This window comes from Sebastes umbrosus, chromosome 8 (assembly GCF_015220745.1).
Source record: "Sebastes umbrosus isolate fSebUmb1 chromosome 8, fSebUmb1.pri, whole genome shotgun sequence".
Classification (NCBI taxonomy): Eukaryota; Metazoa; Chordata; class Actinopteri; order Perciformes; family Sebastidae; genus Sebastes; species Sebastes umbrosus.
In genome coordinates this window covers 25,488,923-25,515,614 of record NC_051276.1, presented here as the reverse complement: position 1 = coordinate 25,515,614, position 26,692 = coordinate 25,488,923, and the positions used below count along the sequence as shown (strand labels likewise).

The 26,692-nt window shown below is 36.6% G+C and overlaps 2 protein-coding genes across 2 annotated transcripts; both read left to right on the top strand.

The window, feature by feature from the left end:
- The first annotated feature begins 539 nt into the window (after positions 1-539).
- On the top strand, positions 540-5,765 carry dmrt3a (doublesex and mab-3 related transcription factor 3a). Its single transcript, XM_037776871.1, has 2 exons — positions 540-1,822; positions 4,594-5,765. Exons 1-2 carry the CDS (start codon positions 1,420-1,422, stop codon positions 5,607-5,609), a joined length of 1,419 nt encoding a protein of 472 aa, XP_037632799.1. The 5' UTR covers positions 540-1,419; the 3' UTR covers positions 5,610-5,765.
- A 12,769-nt stretch (positions 5,766-18,534) lies between these two features.
- Positions 18,535-26,449, top strand: dmrt2a (doublesex and mab-3 related transcription factor 2a). The gene is made up of 4 exons (XM_037776869.1): positions 18,535-18,704; positions 20,784-21,270; positions 24,586-24,688; positions 25,097-26,449. The coding sequence occupies exons 2-4, from the start codon at positions 20,845-20,847 to the stop codon at positions 26,167-26,169; spliced, it is 1,602 nt and encodes a 533-aa protein (XP_037632797.1). The 5' UTR covers positions 18,535-18,704; positions 20,784-20,844; the 3' UTR covers positions 26,170-26,449.
- The last annotated feature ends 243 nt before the right edge of the window (positions 26,450-26,692 follow it).

The window sequence follows — 26,692 nt, the reverse complement described above, 5'->3', positions numbered from 1 at the left end:
TATATATTTATGATGCTATTATGAGTTTGAACTTTATATTTTCCCATGTTGACTTCTTAAAATAAGAAATTTGCACTTTATATTTGAAAAATCTACATTTGGGTGTCAATAGAAAAGGCACTAACTGGTGCAGTTTGTCTTTTAAACTTGATTTTTAACCTGAAATGGTCAATTTGTTCCCTGCATAGTTAAAATGTTTCACTATGGGACAGTTTTGACAGCTGGGACATTCAAATTATTGAGGTTCAGATGATAGTTTGAGTTTGGACTCAGAATTATAGGCTTACCTTTTAGACATTTATAAAGCTGTTTTCAGTTTAAATTTTAGTTTTTTCATGTTGAGCTGTTACATATTTAGTCTTTTAACCTCTACATTTGTTGGTATTTCCTGCATATAATCTATAAAATGTAAATATAAAATATGACAGGCCTATTTTGACAGCTGGGATTACAAATTGTTGATATTTAGCATCAACAGAGTTGAGTTTGGACTCTGAATATAGGCTTACACATATCTTTTAGACATGTTTTCAGTTTAAATTTGTTTTTTTTTCATGTTGAGCTGTAACATATTTAGTCTTTTAACCTCTAAATTTGTAATTCCTGCATACAATCTATAAAATATTTCATGACAGGCCAATTTTGGAAGCTGGGGTGTTGAATTGTTTATATTTAGCATCAATAGAAGGTATTTATGATGCTATTTTCTGAGTAAATTTCACATTTTCTTTAATGTTGAATTGCTAAACCTCCTGCGTTTATATATTGTCCTTTGGGCTCCTTATAAAGGTTTTAAAGGTTGTTTGCTACATGCAGAGGCCACATACAGTCTTGTAAAATATCACATTACAGGCCTGTCACCTTTTCTAGGACCATTTGTGGAGATAATGTTGCATCTTCTTATTGATAAAGCTGTAATGTGCATTTGAAAAGTGCATCTGCAGTATCAAGTCTTAAAATCTCTAAATAGAGAGAATATTTGTTCCCACAGCAAACCAGATGTTATATCTTGACAGAAGGTTATTATTCCGTTTTTAAAGGAAACTCTACAAACGTGTGAAACCTCGCAAGGGAAACATTATCTGATCCTCACTTGGCAGGTTTTTTTTTTTTCCAGCCTCATAGCACATGGACATTTTTTGCAGCGTGCTTTGACGCGAAGTGACAGCGTTTGGTTACTACTCGTCTCCATAAGTGCGTGTCAGCCCCTGATGCATATCTGTGCTGTCAGCCAGAGGAGAGGAGGAAAGGAAAGGTGGATCCTCAACACAACAACAAGCCAACACCTTCTTCTCCTGCTCTTGCTCCTGTCATGCGTGTGTGCAGAGCAGCTCCATCTCTGCAACACTCCTGCCGCGCCGCTTCGCCTCTCCTCTCCGCAGACGCACTTGCCGCGTCCAGTGAAACCGCGCTGACACCATGAACGGCTACGGGTCCCCCTACCTGTACATGGGGGCTCCGGTGTCCCAGCCCAGAGCCCCGCTGCAGAGGACACCCAAGTGCGCCCGGTGCCGGAACCACGGCGTGCTGTCGTGGCTCAAAGGTCACAAGCGCTACTGCCGCTTCAAGGACTGCACCTGCGAGAAGTGCATCCTCATCATCGAGCGGCAGCGCGTCATGGCAGCGCAGGTGGCGCTCCGCCGGCAGCAGGCCAACGAGAGTCTGGAGAGCCTCATCCCGGAGTCGCTGCGAGTTCTACCCGGTATCGGCATAGCTGGAGGCGGCGAGGGGAACCAGGGAGGAGCACCGCAGAGGACCGAGGAACTGGAGCTCAGGTGGAGCAGCACGGAACCGCTGCAGGCCGGAGCTCAGACATGCACAGGTAGGAAAGCTTGACTTTAAATGTTTACATTTCTCATCGTTTATTTCTTTTATTTCACGGAATGAAAAATGACAAAATGACCAAACAATGAGCAAAATATTACTACTACTACAAATTATAATAATAATAATCATAATGATAATAATTACAGAAATATTTTAAGCTCCTACATTATTACAAGGATAATAATAGGTACAAATTTTGACTTTAAATGTTTACATTTCACATCATGTGTTACTTTTATTTCATGAAATGAAAAATGAGCAAACAATTTGCAAAATATTACTACTACTACAAATTATAATAATTACAGAACTATTTTAAACTGCTATATTATAACAAGGATAATAACAGTTAATGATAACATGCACAGGTACAAAGTTTTACTTTAAATGTTTACATTTTTCTCATCAATTATTACTTTTATTTCATGGAATGAAAGATGTAAAAAAAATGACCAACAATTAGCAAAATATTACTACTACTACGACAAATAATAATAATAATAATAATAATAATTACAGAAATATTTTAAACTGCTACATTATTAAAAGGATACTAATAATAAAGAATAATAAAGAAAAGTAAATAAATCAGGAAGAGCAACATTATCACAAGACTACCTTACCAAATATCTGTTATTTGAATTGTTTATATATATAATCCTGCAGGAAAATTATGTCAAAAAATCTTTTAATTGAAAACATGGCAAAATATTACTACTACTACAAATTATAATAATAATAATAGTAATAATAATAATAATAATAATAATAATAATTACAGAAATATTTTAAACTGCTACATTATTACAAGGATACTAATAGTAAATAATAATGAATAATAATAAATAAATCACAAATAGCAGCATTATCACAAGACTACTTTACCAAATATCTATTATTTGAATTGTTTATATGCAGAGGCCGGAGCTCAAACATGCACATGTAGAAAAGTTTCACTTTAAATGTTTACATTTCTCATCAATTTATTGCTTTTATTTCATGGAATGAAAAATGACCAAATAATTAGCAAAATATTACTACTACTACAAATTATAATAATAATATTAATTACAGGAATATATCTATTATTTGAATTGTTTATATGCACAATCCTGCAGGAAAATTATGTCAAAAATCTTTTAATTGAAAACATGGCAAGTTCAATGCATTCCTAAATAAATAAATAAATGCAAAAAAAAAACACGAATATTGGAATTGAGATTTTTATTTTAATGTACCATCCAAATCTAAATGTTCAATTTCAAAGGTACCTTAGGTTTCTGACATATGTGTGCATTTTAAAGTAATATTTAATTTACAAAAAAAAGTCAGTCAAACACATTTTCCTCTAAATGTTGCTTTATTTAATGACACCTTTGCTCAAATTAAAATTGAAATGATGAAGATGAGATAACGATAAAAATTAATTCTCAGGGAGAGAATTTCTCATTTTACAGCAGCACCAAAGAGACTAAGAGGTAAGAAAACAGATAAATTAACTTTAAAAAATCATGTTTTATTAAAACGTTGTCGATCACAGGACATGTGAGGATATTACAGATCAAAAACATTAAGTGTTTGTGCTAAAGGTAAAATAACATTGTTTGTTTTGTGACATTTTTGCAAAATATTATGAAAAATGTTAATTGGGATGAGAAGGTTTAATTTACAGATATCTCAGTTTTTATTTATTTTCATAAATTAAATAAAAATAAATAATATTAAGCACTCAAGGGTATCAATCAAACAGGGGTTAATTATTCGTTTTAAGAAAGGATTTTATCTGCAAATGAACTCTTAGTGCTGGTAATATTTGTAATTGGCTGATGTTTTCTTGTATATTTTTGTTTTTATTAATTTATTGGAAAAATACAAGACTTTTTTATTTTTTATTTTTCAAGGAATTATTTTTATAAGCCTACAAAAATATCAAACAATTATTCAGTCAGAAAAAAAATCATGTTTTTTTCCAATTATATTGTAAAATATCTAAGACATGTGGTCATTTGAAGGCTGACATTATTATTTATTTATTTTTTTAAATAACTGGTAGACTTAGCTGTTCTAATTTCAGTATTTTGATAGATGTTTTTTTGCTGAGCAAGTTAGTGTTTATTTGGGTTTTTACGAAAAGATAGGATGCTTATTATTCCTCCCACATACTTGCCGTGATAATTACTGAATTATTGGATATTGCACAGTGCAGATTTTGGTTGTTTTCTGAAACTATTTGGACACCAGCAGCTATCAGCTGACTCCACATGAGGCTGACAGTCGGAGCTGAGTGCTTTAACAGATGACGGTAATCAGCTGCAGGCCAATCGAATGCAATCGCCATATTTCTTGCACGAGGTCAACTTCAGATGAAATGTTACCGAGCAACAAGCGATCTGTTTACACAATGTGGTCAAAAGGCATCGACGATAGATTCCTCACTCTGACATACAGTCAGCACTTTGTGTTAACAGCTTTGGGGAGGAGAAAGTATAAAGATCTGTGTGTTGGAGACAAGCTGACAAGAGATTCATTGAGTGTTTGGTTTCCTCTTGAGGAGTTCAGAGCTCAGTTTAGTGCAGAAAATGTTTCTGAAGTCAGATTAGTTAATGCAATACTTTAATTTATATGTTTCCTGCCCAAACGTGTCCCCTGACTGTTAGTTCTTGTGTTGCAGAAAATGTTTCTGAAGTCAGATTAATTCATGCAATACTCTAATTCATGTGTTTCCTGCACAAACTTGGCCCCTGACTGTTAGTTCTTGTGTTGCAGAGCCAGCAGAGGACGGTCCTGATGAGGGCTCCGGGGCTGAAAACGGAGGCAGCTCCAGTGAGAAGGAGCAGGACCCGGTCAGCTCGCCTGAAGGCTCCAAACCAAACTCCTGCTACACCCCGGATCCCCCAGAGACCCCCTCCCACCCGGAGGAGAGCCGCTACAGCCTCCCTAAAGCCGGCAGCACCGAGAAGGAAGCCAAAGCCGAGAGTCCTAAGAAGTATCCGAGTGTCAGCCCCGGTGACCAGGCCGTGCTCATCGAAGGCCTCGCCGGCTCCATCAACCTGCCCTTCAGCCTGCGGGGCAACCGGCCCCCGCTGGAGGTCCTCAAGAAGATCTTCCCCGCTCACAAGCCTCCGGTCCTGGAGCTCATCCTCAGAGGCTGCGGGGGGGATCTGGTAGGAGCCATCGAGGTGCTGCTATCCAGCAGGAATCCAGAGGGACACCCGACGCACGCTGACCATCACCCGGACACCCTGTTGCTGCCCACAAACGGACACCTGTTCGAGCACACGCTGGGCTCCTACCACCCGGTGTCCTCCTCCGCCAAGTGGTCTGTGGGCTCTGCTTTCCGGGTCCCCGAGTCCCTCCGATTCGCGTCCGACTCCGCCTCGGGCGTGGTGTCCGCCGGGCCCCTGGGTGTCCCCCTGCAGCACCCGTCCTTCCCGCAGCCCACGCGTTACCCACTCATGCTGCGCAACTCCCTGACGCGCAGCCAGGGCAGCCCCTTCGTGCACAACGACGTGACTCTGTGGAATACCATGGCCCTGCAGCAGCAGTACCAGCTCCGCTCGGCGGCCCAGTACGTGTCGCCGTTCTCCCCAGCGGCCCCCGCAGGCCCCGCCAGCTTCCGCAGCTCCCCCATCCTCCCCTCCAGAGCCTCCGAGGAGCCGCGCATCAGCATCCAGGAGGAGAGCTGCACGCTGGGACCCAAACCAGGCCTCTACTCCCCCGATGAGGAGTACGAAGAGCGCTCCGACTCCGCAGACTCCCGCATCCTCAACTCCTCCACCTGAGCTGAGGAGGCTGCTGACTAGTGGAGCGGATAACATCCATTTTTCAATCAAATCGTGCAAATAGTGATACAAGCACCAAATTTGGCATGATGATTGCCGAGGGGTCACTATGATACGATAATACTTTATTGTCAGACAGGTCTGAAATTTGTTTTGCGTCACAGCAGCTCCATTTGCAACATCACAGAAAGGACAAAGACAAGAAACAAGGATAGATACATTTAAACATTACAATCACAGAAGATGATATTCAGGGCCCTTTAACGCACATTTGATCTGGGATTAGGCCCCATATTTAGTTTGAGGATTGACTGGTGCACAAAAGAGTGTTTCAGTCTAACCTAATTAAATCGTGGAACCCTGTATCTCCGATTTGATGAGCCTTAAGATGTTATTATGATAGGCTGATTCATAGAACTTCTCAAGGGGTTGACCTACAATCTTTGAGCAGATTTTCATTTGGTGGAGCAGTTTTGACTTTAAAGTAGTGGACAAACTCTTGTACCATGTAGCATAACAATACTGTAGAACACTCATAATCACAGAAGTAAAAAACAAAAGAAGAATTTGTTTACTCGCCCCAAAAGACCTGAGGCGGCGGAGAAAGTAAATTCTTTGTTTTGTCTTTTTACAGACAAATTCAACTAAACAAATATAAACGATTGGCCACTTGAAAATCCATGATAGACCCCATTTTTCAGGATGGCAGTCAAATTGACCTGCTGATAATGATTTATTTATCTTATAGAAATTCATCTACTTGATCGATTTGAGTGATCTTGGTGTCAAATTATATGTTTCCTGGCATGCTGGATCTAATTTTGATAGTTTTAACAATTTTGAACTGCAATATGGCGGCAATTTTTCAAGGATGGCTGTCAAATTTACTTGCGGAGAATGTTTTTCTTAAGGAAAATGCATGTACTTGGTCAAATTGAATGTGTGATGTATAGAGTTATATGTTTTCTTGTATGCTTGATCTAATTTTTACAGCTTTAACATCCTCCAATAAGTTTTTTCTTACTTTCTGGCTGTCTGCTGAGTCTTTGCTTTGTGGGTTTTGCAGCTTGAGAGTCCACAGTTCCAGTTCTAGCATCCGGTGTTGGATATGGCGCTTGTCATATTCCTGCTTATCCGGTCTTTCAGGGAAGGAAACTGTGGACTACTGATCCCCCACTCGACCAAGTAGATGAATTTCTACGAGAGAAACCATTATCGGCAGGTCAATTTGGCCCGCATCTTGGATTTTCAAGTGGCCAATCGTTCATATTTGCCAAGCGTCCACTCGGGAGTCATCATGTCAAATTTGGTGCTTGTATCACTATTTGCATGATTTTTCCACTATCCGCTCCACTAGACGGACGAATAACAGCCCGGGACTGGACACCAAAAATGTGTTATTGTGAAAGAACATCCGGTGTGTGCGTGTGTGCGTGTGTGTGTGTGTGTGTGTGTGTGTGTGTGTGTGTGTGCGTGCGTGTGCGTGTGTGTATAAAGGGTCTTTTTCTGTCTTGTTTGAACTGAACTGTTGTCAATCAATCACCCCTTCAATGAGGTGATGTTAAATCCTCTTTAACGTCACCCACTCATGCTCTCAAGATGTCACGTGGATACGACCAAAAACAGGATGAATGTATAACAGACTATACCATTGTTTTGAAAATCTCTCATCTATTTCCTGCAAGCATGTTTAGTATACTGTGAAAACTGTCGATGTTTAAGGATCATCAATGCATGTGAAGAGTATGCCAAATAAATCTGAGTTTCCAAATGGATCAGATTCTTGTCTCTTAGTGTCATTAGTGACTTTTTAATTAAAAAATTGTGACTCTATATTTAACAAATATCTTAAATATTTTAAAATTAAAAGTTAAATACAGCAGGTTTCTCAATATTGACTTTATTTAACTGATCTTATACCTTCGTAAGTAGCATCAGACAGAGATGAGCAGTGGTGGAAAGTAACTAAGTACATATACTTAGGTACTGTATTTAAGTGGGCTACAATTCTGAGGTACTTGTACTTTACTTGAGTATTTCCATTCTGTATACTTCTACTCCACTAGCCTACATTTCAAAGGTAAATATTGTACTTTTTACTCCACTACATTTATTTAACAGCTGAAGTTACTTTGCAGATTCACATTACTGATATAAAATATAATAAACCAATAAATTATTATATTTTATCATAGGTTAAGCTACCCAGAACTATATAAAGTAATTAGAATGATCTCCACCTTTACCCGCTGCAACATTAAAGTGATGAACACATTAATTTATCAGTAAATATAATTCAATTAATAATATTATATGAGTTGGAAGTTAAGCCATTCTGCACAATGAGTACTTTTACTTTTGGTAATTTAAGTATATTTTGATGCCAATACTTTTGCCCTTTTACTTCAGTCAAATTTTGAATGCAGCACTTTTACTTTTAATAAAACTTTATACACTGTAGTATGTACGAGCATTTTGCAGAATATCACAAGTTTCTCATATTTCAATGTGTATCTAACAAAGTGCATCTTTGATATACAGATCTGAGTAGGATTTGTGAGAATATCACCGTAAAAGTAACACTCACAGATTATTATTATGTGGATAAACACAAAGAAATGTAGACAGTGGCCCACTGTATATTTCCAATATTATAATATATAAGGGAATATGTGTGCAGACACCAATGTTTGACAGTGGTGGAAGAAGTATTCAGATCCTTTACTTCAGTTAAAGTACTAATACCACACTATGAAAATACTTCACTACAAGTTTAAGTCCTGCATTCAGAACTTAAGTAAAAGTATGTATCAGCAAAATGTACATAAAGTATCAAAATTAAAAGCAGTCATAGTGCAATAAAATGTTCCCTGTCAGTGTTTTACTATTATATCTGACGTTTCTGGATTAACATTACAGCTGCATTAATGTCTATGTTGCATTTTACTGCTGTAGATGTTTTTAACTTCTTTATATACTGTTGAGTAGTTTAATCTGCAGCAATGCATCATGGTCTATAAGATCATCATATGTTTGTAGCATACAGCCTGTTTTCAGCTTTAAGACATAAAATGAATTAAAATTAAAAAAGTGAGAATAAAACACAGTAAATAGATATTGTTGGAGGTAATTTTGATGCAATAAAATCTCTCTATTGGACCCGTCTTAGTGTTCTGGGTTCATCTGTGTTGCTTTTGTTGCTCACATGGAGTTTAATGTGATTAAACTGCAGAGCTGAGAGTCGCTGGATGGTTTCTTTGACAGTCAGCTGTAATCAGACCACAACTGACTGTTACATGTTAATCAGCAGCTGCTGACTTCTTTTATGTTTAATACTAATTTAAACACAAAATATTTCAACATCTTTTGAAGCATCTTTTATTAACAGAATCAGAAATACTTCATTGATCATGAATTGGGGCATTACAGTTGCTCTTATATAAACAGATGTAAAAAAATAGAAATAAAGCAGTATGTAACATGTAAATTATGCACATAATACTACAATATAAACACAATATATGTAAAGAAATATAAGTAAGTGATAAAATAAAAAATAACAAATGAGAAATATGTGAAATATAAAGCATATAACCACAGTGCAAATAAGTAAATACAAAATGCTGAGAAGTGGGATCTGTGCATTAAATATAAATGCCATATTTTCTATATTTTGTTTTATTTTGCTGATAACACATTTTAAATTAATAATCACTGGCTTTAATGAGTCATTTGTTACTCTACCACTTATTTATTTAACTGGACTTCCTCATTAGCCAGCAGTGGTGGAATGTAACTAAGTACATTTACTCTAGTATTATACTTAAGTAGAAATTTTAGGTACTTTTACTTGAGTAATAACTAAAACTTTAGTTAATTTGCAAATGAATAATACAAAATGTAATCAACAAATAAATGTTGATGTGATATTATAAATTAAAGATAAAGATAAAACTTTATTGATCCCTAGGAGGAAATTCACAAGCTGTTTTTAGTGATCTGTGTGTGTGTGTGTGTGTGTGTGTGTGTGTGCGTGTGTGTGTGTGTGTGTGTGTGTGTGTGTGTGTGTGTGCGTGAGAAAGATCATTTGTGCATTGTAAAACAGCAAACACACCTATAATTATAGAGGAACATGCACTAACTTTAACATAGTCGCACACATGCAACAACACTATATTTTACTAATAAAAAATCTCCATTTTTACAAATCAAGAGGTGCAGAAACTGTTTCCTCATCTTTCCTCTTGATCATCTTTTTTAGTTTAAAGCTTTCAAATGCTACCATCTAGTGGTGAAACACATCTACAGCATCTTCATGTCAAAGGTCAAAAGCTGAACATACAAACAGGAGATTTAGAAAAGAAAATATGTAGATATAAACATACGTTAGAGATAAATTGATTTGTCTTCAGCAGTGAAACATTTTTTATCAAATCAGTAAAACTAAAAAAAAAAAAGCCAAGAAAAATCTCCTTAAAGATATTTTAAGACTAATAATGTTATATTTTTCTGACTGAGGAGAGGAGAGGTTTTATCATGAATTTCCCTCAATGTCTCCAGGGTTTTAGTTTTAATCCTGGCTCAACAGTTCTCTGTGAGGGTGGGAGAATATTTATTTAATCACCGTTTCTACAGTTTCCCTTAACCAGTCCAAGAAAACACACTGTGTTTCTAATTCACTTTCTGAATACAATTTCTTATATATGTCGTTCCATTATGAGGCTGTTTTCATCACTGAAACTAAAATAGCTCCAGTCTGCCACCCAGTGGTCAAAATGGGTATTTTTACTATATCATTTTAGGGCCTTCAGTATATTAGGCTACACAATACAACTATTTTATTACATGTCTGTAACAGCAGCTGGTGAAGCTTCATTTAATGAAGCTGGAACTTCATGAGGGGAAAATTGCTGATATTAATCACACCAGATCATTTAGGCACTTTTACAGTAACATAAAACTAACTCAGTTTATTCATTATGTTTTATAAGATACACTTGTTGTAATACTGCATCACAATGATGTTGATTAAATGAGAATATGTATGGTTTTATAGGACGAAGCCTAAAGTTCCCTGACAGAACATTTAATTTAGCTTTTTTTTCCTTATTCTGCCCTCAAATTGACCACAAATCCACAATTTATTAATGGATTAATAACTAAACAAATAGATATTATAACAAAAACTAGATGTGAAACAGTGAGTCCAAACTTGTGCAGATAAATGTAAAAAGTCTCGGTGTGATTTGTAATGTAAGTACTGAATTTATTCAAGTACTATACTTAAGTACAATTTTGAGGAACTTGTAGATTCAAGATTCAAGTATTTTCTTGTACTATTATCAGAATCAGAAATAATATAATAATATTTATTGATCCTCGGGGGGAAATTGGGTCATTATAGTTGCTCTCATAAATATAAGCACAATTGAATATAAGAAAAATTGTAATAAAGGAGTATATGAAATGTAAATGATGTACATAATGCTACACTATATAACACAATATATGTGGAGTATCTCTCTGCATCTGCAACTGCTTATCCCGTTAGGGGTCACGGAGGGGCTGGAGCCGATCCCAGCTGACATTGGGCGAAGATATGTAGAGTAATAAATAAATAAGAAAAAATAACTGAGAAATATAAGAAATATGTACAAATATGTGCATCAAACACATATAGTATATAATCACAGTGTAAATAAGTAAACAAATGCTTGAGTATTTTATTTTTATTCCACTTTCTACTACTACTATCTCTTGTTACACTTGCTCTGCTGGTGTTATGTCGTGTTTTGCTGTTTTTTATCTGTTTGAGTATTTATTTATCTTTGTAAGGTGTCCTTGGGTGTCCTGAAAGGCGCCACCAAATCAAATGTATTATTTTTATTTTTATTATTATTACTTCTACTCCACTCGGAGGTAAACATTTTACTTTTTATTCATTTATTTGACAGTTTTAGTTACTAGTTACTTTACAAATTAAGATTAACATACAAGTTATATGAAGTTTATAAAAAATAAACTACTACTGTACCTAACAATATATACATGTAGAGCTGAAATGATCAGTTGATTAATTGATTAATTTTAAAACATATTTTTGGATGGTTTGGACTGTTGGTTGGACAAAAACAAACACTGTGAAAGTGTCACTATTTTCTTAACTTTTACTAACCAAACAATCAGTCCATTAATGGAGAAAATAATGAGCAGGTTAATCCTTAATAAAAAATAATCAGCTCCACCTGAACCAACTACAACAGTAAAATTCAGCTTTTACATTAATACATGAGTAATAATAATCTAATGATATAATACATTATAGTATAAGAGTCACAGGGGACATTTGTCTGCATAATGAGTACTTTTAATACTTAAGTACATTTTCCTGATTATACTTAAACACTTTTCCTTGTAACAGAGTATGTTTACAGTGTGGTATTAGTACTTTTACAGAAGTAAATGATTTGTAATACTTCCTCCACCACTGGTGTCCACAGCTGAGGGACACGTCCTCCTGTTTGTTGCACATTATCCAGCAGAGGTCGAGGTGTCAGACAGAGACAAATGTCGTCCCGCCTGGTTTTGTATTCAGCTGCATGTGTTGTCGGTCCATCAGAAGCTAATTAACATAACAGGATCCCCCAGTGATCCTCCCAGTGATCCTCCCAGTGATCCCACTGATCCCACTCTGCTCTTCTGCCTATACACAGCTCCGGTTACACTTTACGGCCTGCTCGGCAGGACACTTCCAACAAGATGCTGCTGTTTCAATCAACCCCCAAAAGTAAACTGGACAGCGTGTGAGAAAGTGTCATTATGTGTCTGTGTCTCTCTCCACGTAGAGCCCATTTAAAAACCAGTTAAGAGTTATTTCCACAGACAACACCCTAAATACACAGTAAGATAAAGAGCTAGTAATACTACATTTAGACAGATATACCTTTGTTCTACAAATACAAACGGTGGAGCTGCAGTTGCCTTAAAAACAAACAACTTAATGTTAACTTAAAAAGTCATAATAAGAATATTATAGTGGCTCCTTTGGCGATACAAAAAAAACAACTCAAGATTGCTATATATTCTCAAAGTGTTCTGATATTTACATTTTATGTCTATTGAATAGCAACAATTGACCAATTTTAAACGTTTAGATTGGAAACTTATCTATTTTTCCCTTCAAGGATCTGTGCAAACCCTTAAAAGATCCCTCTACCCTTCAAGGATCCTGTGTGACACCTGTGGAAAAAACCTGGAATCCATTCAGTGACTCAAATACCCCTGCAATGAACCTTTAAAATCCTTTATTCATTCAAGGATCCATGAAAATTCTCAAGGATTTCCCAAAACCTCTTCAAAGTTCCCTGACACTCTTTTAGTAATGCCTGGAATCCCCCTGGAACTCCTTAAAAATGCCTGGACTCCCTTTAAGGATCTATATGGACCCTTCACTGGAACGGAAAGCTCCTCAAGGATCCTGAAAACACCTCAAAGATTCCCTGCAGAGACCCCTGAAATTCCTTCACCGTAGCCAGAATCCTTTCAAGGAGCACAGCTCCTCGTGGGCCCCTGGGTCCCGTCAGAGACTCCTGAAAATTCTGAAATATTTCCTGGATTTCATTCAAGGATCCCTGCAGGTCCAGAAAACCCGTCGAGGATTCCCCTTCAGAGATCCCTGAAACTCCCTCAGTATCGCCTGGAAGCCCTACAAAGATTCCTGGATCTCCTTCGAGGAGTATAAAACTTCCTCAAGGACCCTGAAAACTTCCAAAAGATCCCAAGACCACTGCAAAAGCCCACCTGTAATTCATTCAATAATGCCTGGAATCCTTGAAGGGGGTTTCTGCAGGAAATGCAGAAATTTCTGCAATTTCATGGGTTGTTGCAGAGGTCTTTTAGAAGTTTCTGGGGTCCTTGAAGAGGTTTCAGACTCATTAAAAGAGATTCAGTGATCTCTTTGAATAGGCCCAGGGGCCCTTGAATGTTTTCCAGGCAATACTGGGTGAGTTTTAGGCCTTCGTGGGATATATGGGGATTTCTTTGGAGTTTGCAGAGAGTCTTGAATGAATTCAAAGATTTTTATTTTCAAGGAGCTTCCTTGAAAGGATTCCAGGCAATATTGAATACCCTTGGAAACACCTTAAAGTCCCATTGAGCCTCATATAGGTTCCCCAAGACCCTCTGACATTTAGCCCACCCCTGCATGGGATTCCTTCAAGAATTCCTTCAAGGTCCTAAAGGATTCCTGGAAACCCCTTCAAGGACCCCATGGAGGCCCCGACAACACGTTTCACCTGGAGACTCGATCCTCCAGACCGACCGACCGTCCGCATCAAAGCATTCCTGGTGATGAAGCTGCAGCTCGAGGTGGCCGCTCACAACCTGCAGCTATAAATTAACACCAAGTGGAGAATAAAGCTGCACCTGCAGGCCTGACGTCTTCACCTCCAGCACATGGAGGAGACGTTACCATGCAGACACTGTCCTCATCTGGAGGACAAATTACATCAACACAACCATTTTAGACAAAGACAACAGTAACGTGTTTTAATTAAAGTCTAAAAACACACGTCCACTACTAACCTAACAAATACAAGTCTTTAGTTTAATAAAACATAATAATGTTAGCATCATTTATAATTTCATTATAGAGATGCCATAAAAAGAATGAAAAACACATACATTTAAAGTAAAAAGAAATCTCAATTGATCAGGATACCACATAGGCTATGCTGTCAGGCTAATATACGAATTTGGGAATTAATTTTTAAATAGGCTATAAAGTATGAGATCTGAAATTTAGAGAAATTAGATTTTTTTTCAAATGCCATTATAGGCCCCGAGCACTGAAGTATTTATTTATTTATTTATTTCGTTACCTGTTTTGTCCTGCTTGGTTTGAAATTAGTTTTGGAGCTTTAAAATGAAAAATAAATAAATGGATAAATAGATAAATAAATGAATGAATAAATAAATAAATAAATAAATAAATAAATAAATAAAGTATTGCTTTATTTATTTATTTATTTATTTAGTTAGTTAGTTAGTTAGTTAGTTACCTGTTTTGTCCTGCTTGATTTGAAATTAGTTTTAGAGTTTAAAATGAAAAATAAATACATAAAGCACTATTGCTTTATGTATTTATTTATTTACCTGTTTTTCCCTGCATGGTTTGAAATTCGTTTTCAGACCTTTAAAATGAAGAAAGAAAGAAAGAAAGAAAGAACTAAAGTATTTATTTATTTTATATATAAAAATGTTTTTTTTTTAAAGCTCTTTTAAGCCAAGCAGGACGACAAAACAGGTAACTACCAAACCCTTATTTTGAATGGAAACTCTTACAATAACTCCTCCTTTTTAACGTCGCTTTGTTCGTTAATTTCACATTACAAGAAGCTAAACGGACAAAAGGTTAAAGTCAACCTTGTTTTGCACGCTACAGTAAAGCTACACATAGATGTCTGTATTGTCCTGTTGCCAGTTCCCATGGAAGTCAGTTGAGTCACTGAGTAAATGACTCTTTTCTGTTATTGAGTCAGTCAGTCAGCAAGCTGCAAACAAAGAGCCAAACATAGAAAGTTGAACTTTCCTCCTTTAGATTCAGGAGTCATCAGTCACACCCAATGATGAGGGTGACCTAATACACAACAACACGATTGGGCCATATCGAATTTAATTTTCATTTTTATTTAACCTTTTTTTATTACTCTGATAAATAGACTTAAACAATGTTATGCAAACAAAGATCTATAAAAAAAAAGTGTTTTCTTGTGCTTTTATTTCCTCATTTTATTGGGTTTATGTTGAAATGTTGAGATTAAATATATAATTTAGTGTATTAAGCATTAAAGGACAAGTTTCTAATATTAATAATAGGCCTATAAGGTCTAAGTTTTCTTAAATGTGTAAGGCTTTGAGTTTAGGGTCAGGGTTAAAAATAAGAGGTTAAAAATAAGAGGTTTCACACTTAAAAAAAATGGAAACACTCTTTTAAGTACATGCTGCTCATTACATCATGCTGCAAACATGTACATTCCTTGATCATGTAAAGTGTGAACGTCTCCAAATAAAATTAATTAAAAAATAAATAAATAAAAATATGTATTTTTAGGATAAAAATTAATATTTATCCTAAATATTTAGGGATTTTTTCCCTCAATGTGGCCCTAATACTCCGTAGTACATTTGCACTTTGGCTCTCACTGCATTAGACTTATATACTATGTACTTAAACTATAAACTGTGTTATCTTCATCACAATGATCAAATGTTTTGTGGCTCCAGACAGATTTTTTTTCTTTGCCTAAAATGTCTCTTCTGATAGTAAAGGTTGCTGGCCCCTTGTTTTTAGGATTTTTATTGGTTCACTTCAGTTTATCTATTGTCCCTCAAGGGTAAATTGTGTTTAGGGCAAAACACAAACCCAACATACAAGAGGTCATGGGACATTAATCATAATAGTTACAGCAAACAATAAGTAAAAAAAAAAAAAAGATGTATTAAGAAGGAAAGAGCTGATATTTTAGGTTGGGTTTTTAGCTACTTGTTATGTGTATGGCTTCAGCATGCTGACATGGTGTTTTGTGTGATTGTTGTGAAAACATTGTAATCATCCTCAGTTACTTCTGGCAGCAGGACAGACTGTAACAACCTGCAGAACACATTTATCACCTGACGATCTGCTCTGTGGCAGCACAGTTTAATCTGTCATCTGTGTAAATATAGGCTGCTATATACCCTAGGGCTACTGACAGAGATCAGACTCTTTATGCACAATATATAATGTGCACATCATCACATGCAATAGTCTTATAGAGACTTTCATTGTGGCCATGCATTTTTAGCATTTTTTGTGTGACTAATACCTTAATAATAAGCTATTTTCAAGGGCTTTGCACTGCATCTGATGCTCACTATAGTTTATTGGAACCTATCGTGGTTTTTAATCTGCTATTGGTGCATTTGTAGAGGGGATTTTTAAATTAATTCCAGGGTGTCTCAATTAATTAAAAATAAATATTGGATTGTGAAATAGGCCTACATGGAAAACTGATCTCAAATGGCACGGTTGACCTTTGTATGTTTGATTTTTTTCCTCAATTAAAAAATGGAAATCTATAGGATATGGCCTACATTAGCCAACAGTGACATTTATTTTCTAATGAACATATTATCAGCTATTTAAATTATTTCTCTTAGCTTTGACAACACAGGCTGACTATTGATTATCAGGCCATTTGTCACCTCTAGATTACTCCTCATTGTTGATCAATAATTTATAGTTTATTATAGACTGTCTGGTTGCAGAATTAAAGGTCCCATATCATGCTCATTTTCAGGTTCATACTTGGATTTTGTGTTTCTATAAGAACATGTTTACATGCTTTAATGTTAAAAAAACACGCTATTTTCCTCATACTGTCTGCCTGAATATACCTGTATTTACCCTCTGTCTGAAACGCTCCGTTTTAGTGCATTTCAATGGAATTGCAACGGAATTGCGTTGCTAGGCAACAGTTTGGGGTTCATGTTTACTTCCTGTCAGCTGATGACATTCACATACACTGCAACCAGGAAATAAACTGGGACACATTTAGTACGTTTACATTTAAAACCGTGTAATGGTCTTAAATATTGTATATTTGTGACATCACGAATGGACAGAAATCCTAACGGCTTGTTTCAAATGCACAATTTCTGAATACGGGCTGCTGTGTGTATTTCTCCGTATTTATTGAGCGTTTTGATAGTTTAACAGTATTTATATAGCAATTAAACCTGCTTTATAATGTAAAAGACCTGAAAATCTCACTTTTTTACAATATGGGATCTTTAAGCTAATACACTAAGCTATAGGCTACTATAGCCTTTACTTAGGCTAATCAATAAAGTAGCCTACAGTTGGCGTAGCCTAATATATAAATTAGAAAAACTCAGTGTCCTCCAACGATAAACTGAAAAAACTGGACATCCATTATGCTAATTGTCATCCATAAAAAGGACAAAGAAAGTATTGAGGCAGTAAACCGTCAGTTAAACAAGCTAGCTTTTGGATAATTAGCTCTAGCATACTAAAACAACAGCCTATTGTTCTACAGTGGGAAAAAGGGGGGTTTAATGTGAATGTAAGCCTCTGTTAAATTAGAGTACTGTAACAAAACAACACTTTATTTTATTGTTTTTACTGTTTTTTAACGATATAATCGAGCTAAATTACTGAAAAGTGCACTCATTTCTGCTGTGCACTTTCTAGGTTTTAAGGAATATTTTTTTCCTCTTTCTATTTTTTATTTATAGGCTATGTTTTTTTGCAGATTAATAAATAAAAACTAGGCCATTATCAAATATATATATATATTTTTCATTTCCCTTGTGCATGAATATTTCCCTTTTGTGTCAAGAAATTAAAAAATAAATAATAATAATAAAAATTAGAAATTAATTGAAACCATCATTAAAATAAGTACATGTTATTGGGGATTTATAGAAGAATATACTGTAAGTAGCTTGGCTAAACATTGTAGTTTCCACATCAGGAGAGGATGTTGAGACTATTTTATTCAAATATTTATTATATCCTAATAATAAAAAACCTAACATGTTTTGCACTATGGAACTGTGATGCTGGAAACTTGAATCTCTATCTAGGATCTATCTATCCATCCATCCATCCATCCATCTATCCATCTATCTATCAATCTATCTATCTATCTATCAATCTATCTATCTATCTATCTATCTACTGGTTGCTAAGGAAAAGTAATTATTACTGGACAACCGTTACTAGGCGACCCCCTCCCCTCCGTTCCACCGCCCGAATAACTGCTCGCAATCCTATTGGTCGGCGCTCGTTTGGAAGCAGCCAATCAGAGGACAGAACTTGCAGCCTTGGAGCGCTTCATAGGAGCGTCGCTCCGGCCGTCTGCTTCAGAGGTAAACTGGGATCTGTCGAGGAGTGTGACACTCATTCATCCACTCAATTAGCAGCTAATTACAAGGCTGTTCTGGAGGCTGGACTGTGTGATTCATCTCTTTAAAGACGTCCCACACGGCTGTAAAACACCCTGGACCAGACTGCTGAACCAACTTCTGGAGGTAAATTCAACTCTTATTCTAATGTTTTTATGTTAATTTAGCTACTATACTATATACTTTAACTATGAGGCAAATCCCTGCATGAAAAAAACAATTAAATGCCCCGACTAGATATTGGGGGCACAGAGAGGAGCCATGACCGAAGTGTGGTTAGACTATTAATAATAATAATAATAATAATAATAATAATAATAATAATACATTTATTTATATAGCACTTCTCAAAACAGATGTTACAAAGTGCTTCACAAGACAATAGAAGCAGATAAATAAAGTAAAAGATATGTTAACTGCTAAAACAGAACAACAGCCAATGAAAGCATGCAGATAGAGTAAAACAAATATGGTAACTGCTAAAACAGAACATCACAGAACATATCAATAATAATAGAAGTGGTAAAATGGTAGGACAAGTTGATAAAAACAAATATACAGTATATATACATAAATGTGTATAAATGTACACATGTGTGGGCATGTAATGGGCATAATGTGTGATCCGATAATAGATTTGCATATACAGTATATTTGCCTACTCCTTCTAACATTTATGGGCTACAAAATTAAATAAAAGTTCAATCAATCATATTGCTATCGGTCCCTATCGATAGTTTAGATGTCTATAGGCTAGTACAGATTTAGCACTACATGGTACCAATCACAGCTGTGGAGGCACTGGTAAAGTTCTTTATATGTAAGGCATTGATGTATTATTATTATATTTTTTAATCATGACTTCTTATAGTGCTTCCTGTATTGTAATGTATTATATCTAATGTATTGTTGCTGTTTTTTCTTTTTTCTTATCTGGACCTTGAGTTTGCAATAAAGTTTGAATTGAAAAATATATTGATTGATAGATGGGAACATTTCTGCTGTGCAACTTTCTAGGTTTTAAAGAATATTTTTCCTCTTTCTATTTATAGGCTATGTTTTTGCAGATTAATAATTACAAACTAGGCCGTTATCAAATATATATATATATATATATTTTTCATTTTCCTTGTGCATGGATATTTGCCTTTTGTGTCAAGAAATTTAGCTCAGAGGTTAAAAAATTAATAATGATAATACATAATAATTAAAAAATTAATTGAAAACATCATTAAAATAAGTAAATGTTATTGTGGATTTATAGAAGAATATACTGTAAGTAGCTCGGCTAAACATTGTAGTTTCCACAGGAGAGGATGTCAAATACTTATCCTTATAGACACTTTTATAATTTTATTCTCAGGTATTGTCTTATTTATTGTAGTAGTATCAACTGTACTATTTATAGATTGTAAGGGCTGAGAGAGAGCCAGGGTAAAATGCATGTCATTGCATTTCACTGTACACTGTACTTTTAAATGCATATGACAAATAAACTTGAAACTTGAAACTTGAAACTTATATCCTATAATAAAAAACAACCTTTCTTCTTGTTTATTCAGATATAGGCCTACGTAATAAACTGGGTGTACAGACAGCCGGAGGAGGACTCACATTAAAATAAATAATAATAATAAATAATAATAATAATAATAATAATGATAAATTAATTGAAACCATCATTAAAATAAGTAAATGTTATTGGGAATTTATAGAAGAATATACTGTAAGTAGCTCGGCTAAACATTGTCGTTTCCACAGGAGAGGATGTTGAGGCTATTTTCTTCAAATACTTATTATAGCCTAATAATAATAAGAACTTTAAACATGCACTATCTGCCTTTAAACATGCACTATCTGCAACCATCTTGGACTCTAACCACTGGCGCACTTTACACTTACTTTACACTATACATCCTACATACCCCTTTATAGACTGCACATATGCACATACTACATTTATTTATTGTTCATACTACATGTATTTATTGACGGACTGCACACACTATGTTCACCCATTCACTCTGTATCTTTTATATCTCAATTATTGTTTTTTTAAAAAATATTTTTTGTATACCTTTACCTCTCCTGTGTTTCACTCTGTTTGCTGATGTTGCTGCTTTGACACCTGAATTTCCCTTTGGGGATTAATAAAGGTTCATCTTATCTTATCTTAATAAAAAACCTTTCTTCTTGTTTATTCAGATATAGGCCTATAATAAAGTGGGTGTACTACAGACAGCCCTGAGGAGGACTCGGTGCAGACATGTCAGACAGCACCGGTTGCGAGTTTGAGATCGACGTGGAGAGCCTGGAGACGGAGCCGGAGAGCGACGACCTGTTGGACTCCTCCTCCTCCAGCAGGCCCGGCTCGGAGCCGCTCGGCCACGCCGCCTCCGAGGACGACGGAGACGGAGACGGCAACAGCAGCAGCAGCAGCAGCAAGGTGGGCGACAGCACCACCACCGCCTCGTGTCCGGTGGTGGTGGTGGCGGTGGGGGACACCCAGAGGAAGCTCAGCCGGACACCGAAGTGCGCCCGCTGCCGCAACCACGGCGTGGTGTCCTGCCTGAAGGGACACAAGCGCTTCTGCCGCTGGAGGGACTGCCAGTGCGCCAACTGTCTGCTGGTGGTGGAGAGACAGAGAGTGATGGCGGCCCAGGTGGCTCTGAGGAGGCAGCAAGCCACGGAGGTAGGCATCGAGGATGGATGTGTGTGTGTGTGTGTGTGTGGGAGAATGTGCATGTTCATAAAGGTTGAACGTTGTGATGCATTCAAGTGTTTTTATTCATCAACAAATAATTAACAAATAGTAAAAAAATATTTCACTTTATTTCACCTCAGTTGATACTGCTTTGCAACTGATTATTCTAAAAACACACTAAATTAACAATAGAACAAACATAAAATCTGAGATTGCATTAGGAAACTTCCAGGTTTATTCACTCAGACCTCTGTGTGCTGGAGAATGTGTATGTTCATGAAGGTTAAAGGCTGGAACCATACCTTGTTAAGCTGTGATGCATTCAAGTGCTTTTATTCAGCAACAACCAATTAACAAATTAGACCCCACAGTAAAAGTTATTTCACTATATTTCAGTAGGCTACAGTTAACTGATTATTCCAAAAACACACAAGATTAACAGTAAAACAAATCTGAGTTTACATTAACTTATAGAGGAAAACTCCAGGTTTATTCCCTTAGACCTCTCTAGCTTTGTGCGTTTTTGCTGTAGGGATTTCCAGAAGATGTGGATCTTGCTTCTCATAAGTCAGGAACATTTCCCCCCCACACATTTTCACTTTCTTTATTTACTTTGTGAATCCAGTGGCTCAGTCTCTGCTCTCCATACACACTCCATCAAATGCCGAACTACTCCTCGGCTACTATAGAGGAAGAAATTCATGTTAAACCTGTGTGTGTGTGTGTGTGTGCGGGACAATGTGCATGTTCATAAAGGTTAAAGGCTGGAACCATACCTTGTTAAACTGTGATGCATTCAAGTGCGTTTATTCAGCAACAACTAATTAACAAATAAGACCCCACAGTAAAAGTTATTTCCCTATATTTCTGTAGGCTATAGTTTACTGATTATTCAAAAAACACACAAGATTAACAACAAAACACACAACATTTGAGATTGCATTAGGAAACATAACCTTTTTTTTTTTTTAAACAATATTTTTTATGGAATTTTACATATAGACATATATACATGTATACACATGCAGACAGACTAACAATATTAATATTAATAATTAAATTATACAATGAAATGTTTAGTCAGAATTTCAAAGAATGAGAGACATGACATTTCATGTACTTCACTTAAATAACAAAGAAAACAAATAAAATAAAAGATAAGACAAAATAAATAAATACCATAAAGAAGAAGAACAAAAAGATACAAGAAACAAAACAAAACACAACAATTTCAACAACAGCACTCAGCAACACACAGCGGTTTCAATTTGACTGTGCCCCTTGACGTCCAAGAAACTCCGACAAAGGTTTCCAAACATTTTCAAATTCTGCTGCTTTTCCTCTAGTTATATATGTAAGTCTCTCAAGTACAACACAAGAGACCTCTCTAGCTTTGTGTGTTTTTACTGTAGGGATTTCCAGGAGTTGTTGATCTCACTTCTCAGAAGTCAGGAGCATTTCCCCCCCACACTTTCACTTTCTTTATTTACTTTGTGAATCCAGTTGGCTGAGTCACTGCTCTCCATACACACTCCATCAAATGCCGATCAACTACTCCACGGCTACTAGAGGAGGAAATCCATGTTAAACCTGCAAAGATGTCTGTAAAACTACAGTAAATTAGTTAGAAGTTAAACATGCATCATCTTCAAATGGCATGCCAATACATTATATTATTATTATCATTAGTCATAGATTGATTTATTGTTATTTATGTGTTAATTATGGCATTTCCAACAGCACTTGGGGAGTTAGCTGCTCTGATGAATACTCCGCATTACAATGACCCCTGACCTTTGACTTGTGAAAAAGTGACGTATTTTAAGCTTAAAATAGAATAAGATAATTTGCTCAAAGTAATCTTCATAATTGACCTATTAGTCTTCATATTTGAGTCAAACTTGCCTTTAATTGCTCTTGTCATGCTCAACATTTATGACCATAATAATAGGCCTGAAAAGTCGAACAAGTTTTTCGGATATATCAGCAGAAAAATACAATTCTATAAACTTTACTTTCTCCACTTTACCTTTATATATACATACTGTTTTACAAACGGTTACACCTCTGTGTATAGATATATTTTCTACTTCTTTATACATAGTATATTCCTGTCTACACCTCTCTTTATATATTTTTAGTACTTCTCATCATTGCATATTCCTGTTTACACCTCTGTGTACTTCTCATCATGCATATACATACTACATCCTGTTTACATTCAGTTTTCCCATCTGAAATACTGTCAACAAAATTACAAATTTGCATTACTATTTTATATTTACTCATGTTTATATTTATTTTTACGGCACTATTTTATGCCTTAGATTTTCATTTAACTTTTACTTGGGTAATTTCCCCTTTTATATACTGTATACTTATTTTATGAGCATTGTTGAAGGAACCTGAGAGCAAACATTTTCATTGCCAATGACTGCTTTGCTGGAATTAACAAATTACAAATAAAGAACCTTGAACCTTAAACTGGCGTATTTAGGTAAATAATCCCGGTGAGGAAATCAAAACAAAAACACAACTGATTTTTCAAAGTTTTTTTTCCAGACAAAGCACGTTTAGGTTTAGTTTTGATTTAAGTGTTTGGGTGTTGGTTCCTAATGTTGTCCCAGCAAATAAACAATCACTATTTAATTCAAATAAAAGCATATTTACACGGCTTATAGAGAGTGTAATTACATTTCCATCTTTACTTGTAAGCAAACACAAATCTGCCTTTATGATCTCCTCAAAGCCAAATCTTTCCTCTAATATATACATATATATATATATATATATATACTGTATGTGTGAGTGTGTTTTGACTGCGGTGACATTCAAATATTTGAGCATGTCTGCGGGTAAAATAATGAACCACGTCAGCTGCGGTATTTTAAAGATGATACCAGATGGAGGTTTTTCTGTTTGAATGTGTGTGTGTGAAACCTGAATATATAACTTTTATTACATAGTCTTGTGAAAATATTGAAGTTTGAAGTGATGCAATCAGGTTTAGTTGTGAAACTGTTTTCTGTAATTTCTTTATCTTCACTGTAAAATGCCAAAAATCAATATAACATATTATTTATCTTAATTGCTCGACCTACGTCTCATGTTCTGTTGCTTAACATCCTGCTTTAACATATTTAAAGACAGTTTTATAACAAGAAAAACGTATGTTAAATAGATTATTATGTGATATATATTATGTGACTTGGACTATCTGAGACAAATCGGGCATTTTTAAAGGATCAAGAAAAACATCCTGACAGCACGTCTTTAGCGTTTTTTGTTTTCTCTATTTATCAGGATAAGAAAGGAATATCTGGGAAACATATCCCCGCGGAGAGGAGGACGATATATCAGCGACATATTCGACCGTCCACCATGCTCGCCAAAAGCATCCTCGAAGGTAACAATGCAACAGATCTGACAAATAGAAAACATGTTTTATTTCTTTCTTCTGTTTCTCTTGGCTCTTCCTGTGTCCCTGTTTAACTCTGAGAAAACTATCTGTATCTCCTGTAGCTTGACTTGGATTTCTATCTTTTTTTTCCACTAACAACCACAAAACAGTGATAAGGACTTGTTAACATCTGTAAGCAGTGACTTGATAAACTTATTTGGCATGCAATAAGTTCCCTAATTATCACCTCCTGCACTCCCACAACATATGAATATGATTAATTAATAAGCATGATTTATATTTTCTTTAAACCAGAGTGAAAATTCTTCTGCATGCATGCTCGACATCAGCTTTAATCCAAAACACATTGACTGTCATAAACCCTGAATTAAAAGAGGATTCCTTTGATGACAGGGTACCGTCCGGTGCAGTCTGATCCATTCCTGGCTGCCAACTCGTCTCTCCCTCCGCCGCTGAGCGATCGCATGAGGAAGAGAAGAGCCTTCGCCGACAAGGAGCTGGAAACCATCATGCTGGAGCGGGAGTACAAAGAACGAGAGCTGCTGGAGAACAGCCAGGCGGCCTCGCTCATCTTCCCCAACAGCATGGCTCACCACGCCGCAGAGTACAACTACAAGACGGCCTACTCGCCGGCCTCTCAGGTTGAGCCGCAGCCCAAAGAGATGTGCAACTTCCTGGGGCCAAACTGCCTGGATCTGTCCATGCAGTACCCCGCCACCTCAGCCAACGTCGAGCTCATCTCCTCCAACGTCAGCGTGGCCACCACCTACCGCCACTACCCGCTGCAGCCGTCACGAGGCAGCTTCATGATGTGGCCCCGCGGTGCAGCCAACCTGAGTGACGCCCTGCTCTACCAGCAGTGCCTCTTCAACGCCACGGCGGTGCAGAACATGAAGCAGGGTGCAGTGTGGGAGCCCAAGGCGATGCCTGCCGAGAGCCAGCCGCCCGAGCAGGAGGCTGCGTCCAAACTGGAAGGATCCCGAGCAGGTGCAGACTCGTCGGACCCTCAACGGGCTATTCCCAAACCTCCCGGTGTCACCCAGAGAGAAAGCTCAGCCTTCTCTCCACCCAAGAGGAGCTTTGGACAATCCTTCCCGAACAATTCCTCTCATTCCCAAAACTCCGGCCAAGTCCTGAACAAGCTGAGCAAGGACAGCGCTAAGCTTTCCATGAAACTCAACTCCTTTCACTCCCTCATCCAGCACTCGCTGAGTGAGAAAAGCAGCGGCGGGGCCGGGCTGGAGCTCAGGACTCCGTATTGCAAAGAGCTCTTAGAGGAGGCCGCACGAAAGTTCAGAGAGGGCTCCGCCAAGGACATTCAGGCCGTGAAAATCAGCGACAGGTACGCCAAAGACTTTCTGTCCAAGCCTGTGGGGACCAAGATGGCGTCCAGTGAGTCTCTGTCCTTCTCTGTGGAGGCCATACTGAAGAGACCCACACCTGCCATGAGTCGAGCATTCCATTAATTCCCATTAAGTGTCTTTCCTTGCACTATAAACGTCAGGTCTGTCTCAGCTAGAGGGCATCTCACGTTGTGGTTTTGGGGTCAAACTAAATCTTAAACAAACAGGCACTGCATTAGAAACTAGACCAGCTAGAAACTATTTGTTTCCCAATGTAATATTTATGTACAGTATATTATATTTTCCATGTGCATGTTTTAATAACATTATTGTGTAGAGTATTTAAACATTATCCCAATGTTTTCCTCATGTCAATAAACTTTAAAAGATTGAACTCTTTCCATAAAAAGTCTTGTATTTCATTTTACGCTGGAGTTATGACATGTTTAACTGTGAACAGGTTTTTGTTTAGGTCAGAAGTTAGTCTGCACCCTCTAATAAATCACTACAGGTTTTTACATTCATAACAGTTCAGGAGATATAGTACTAATAAAAAAATATCTGACTTATCTTACAAATATCAGAAGACAGAAAACAGTTTATTGTTATATAATAATTTCTATGTGAGTTTTGCAAAAACAATAAG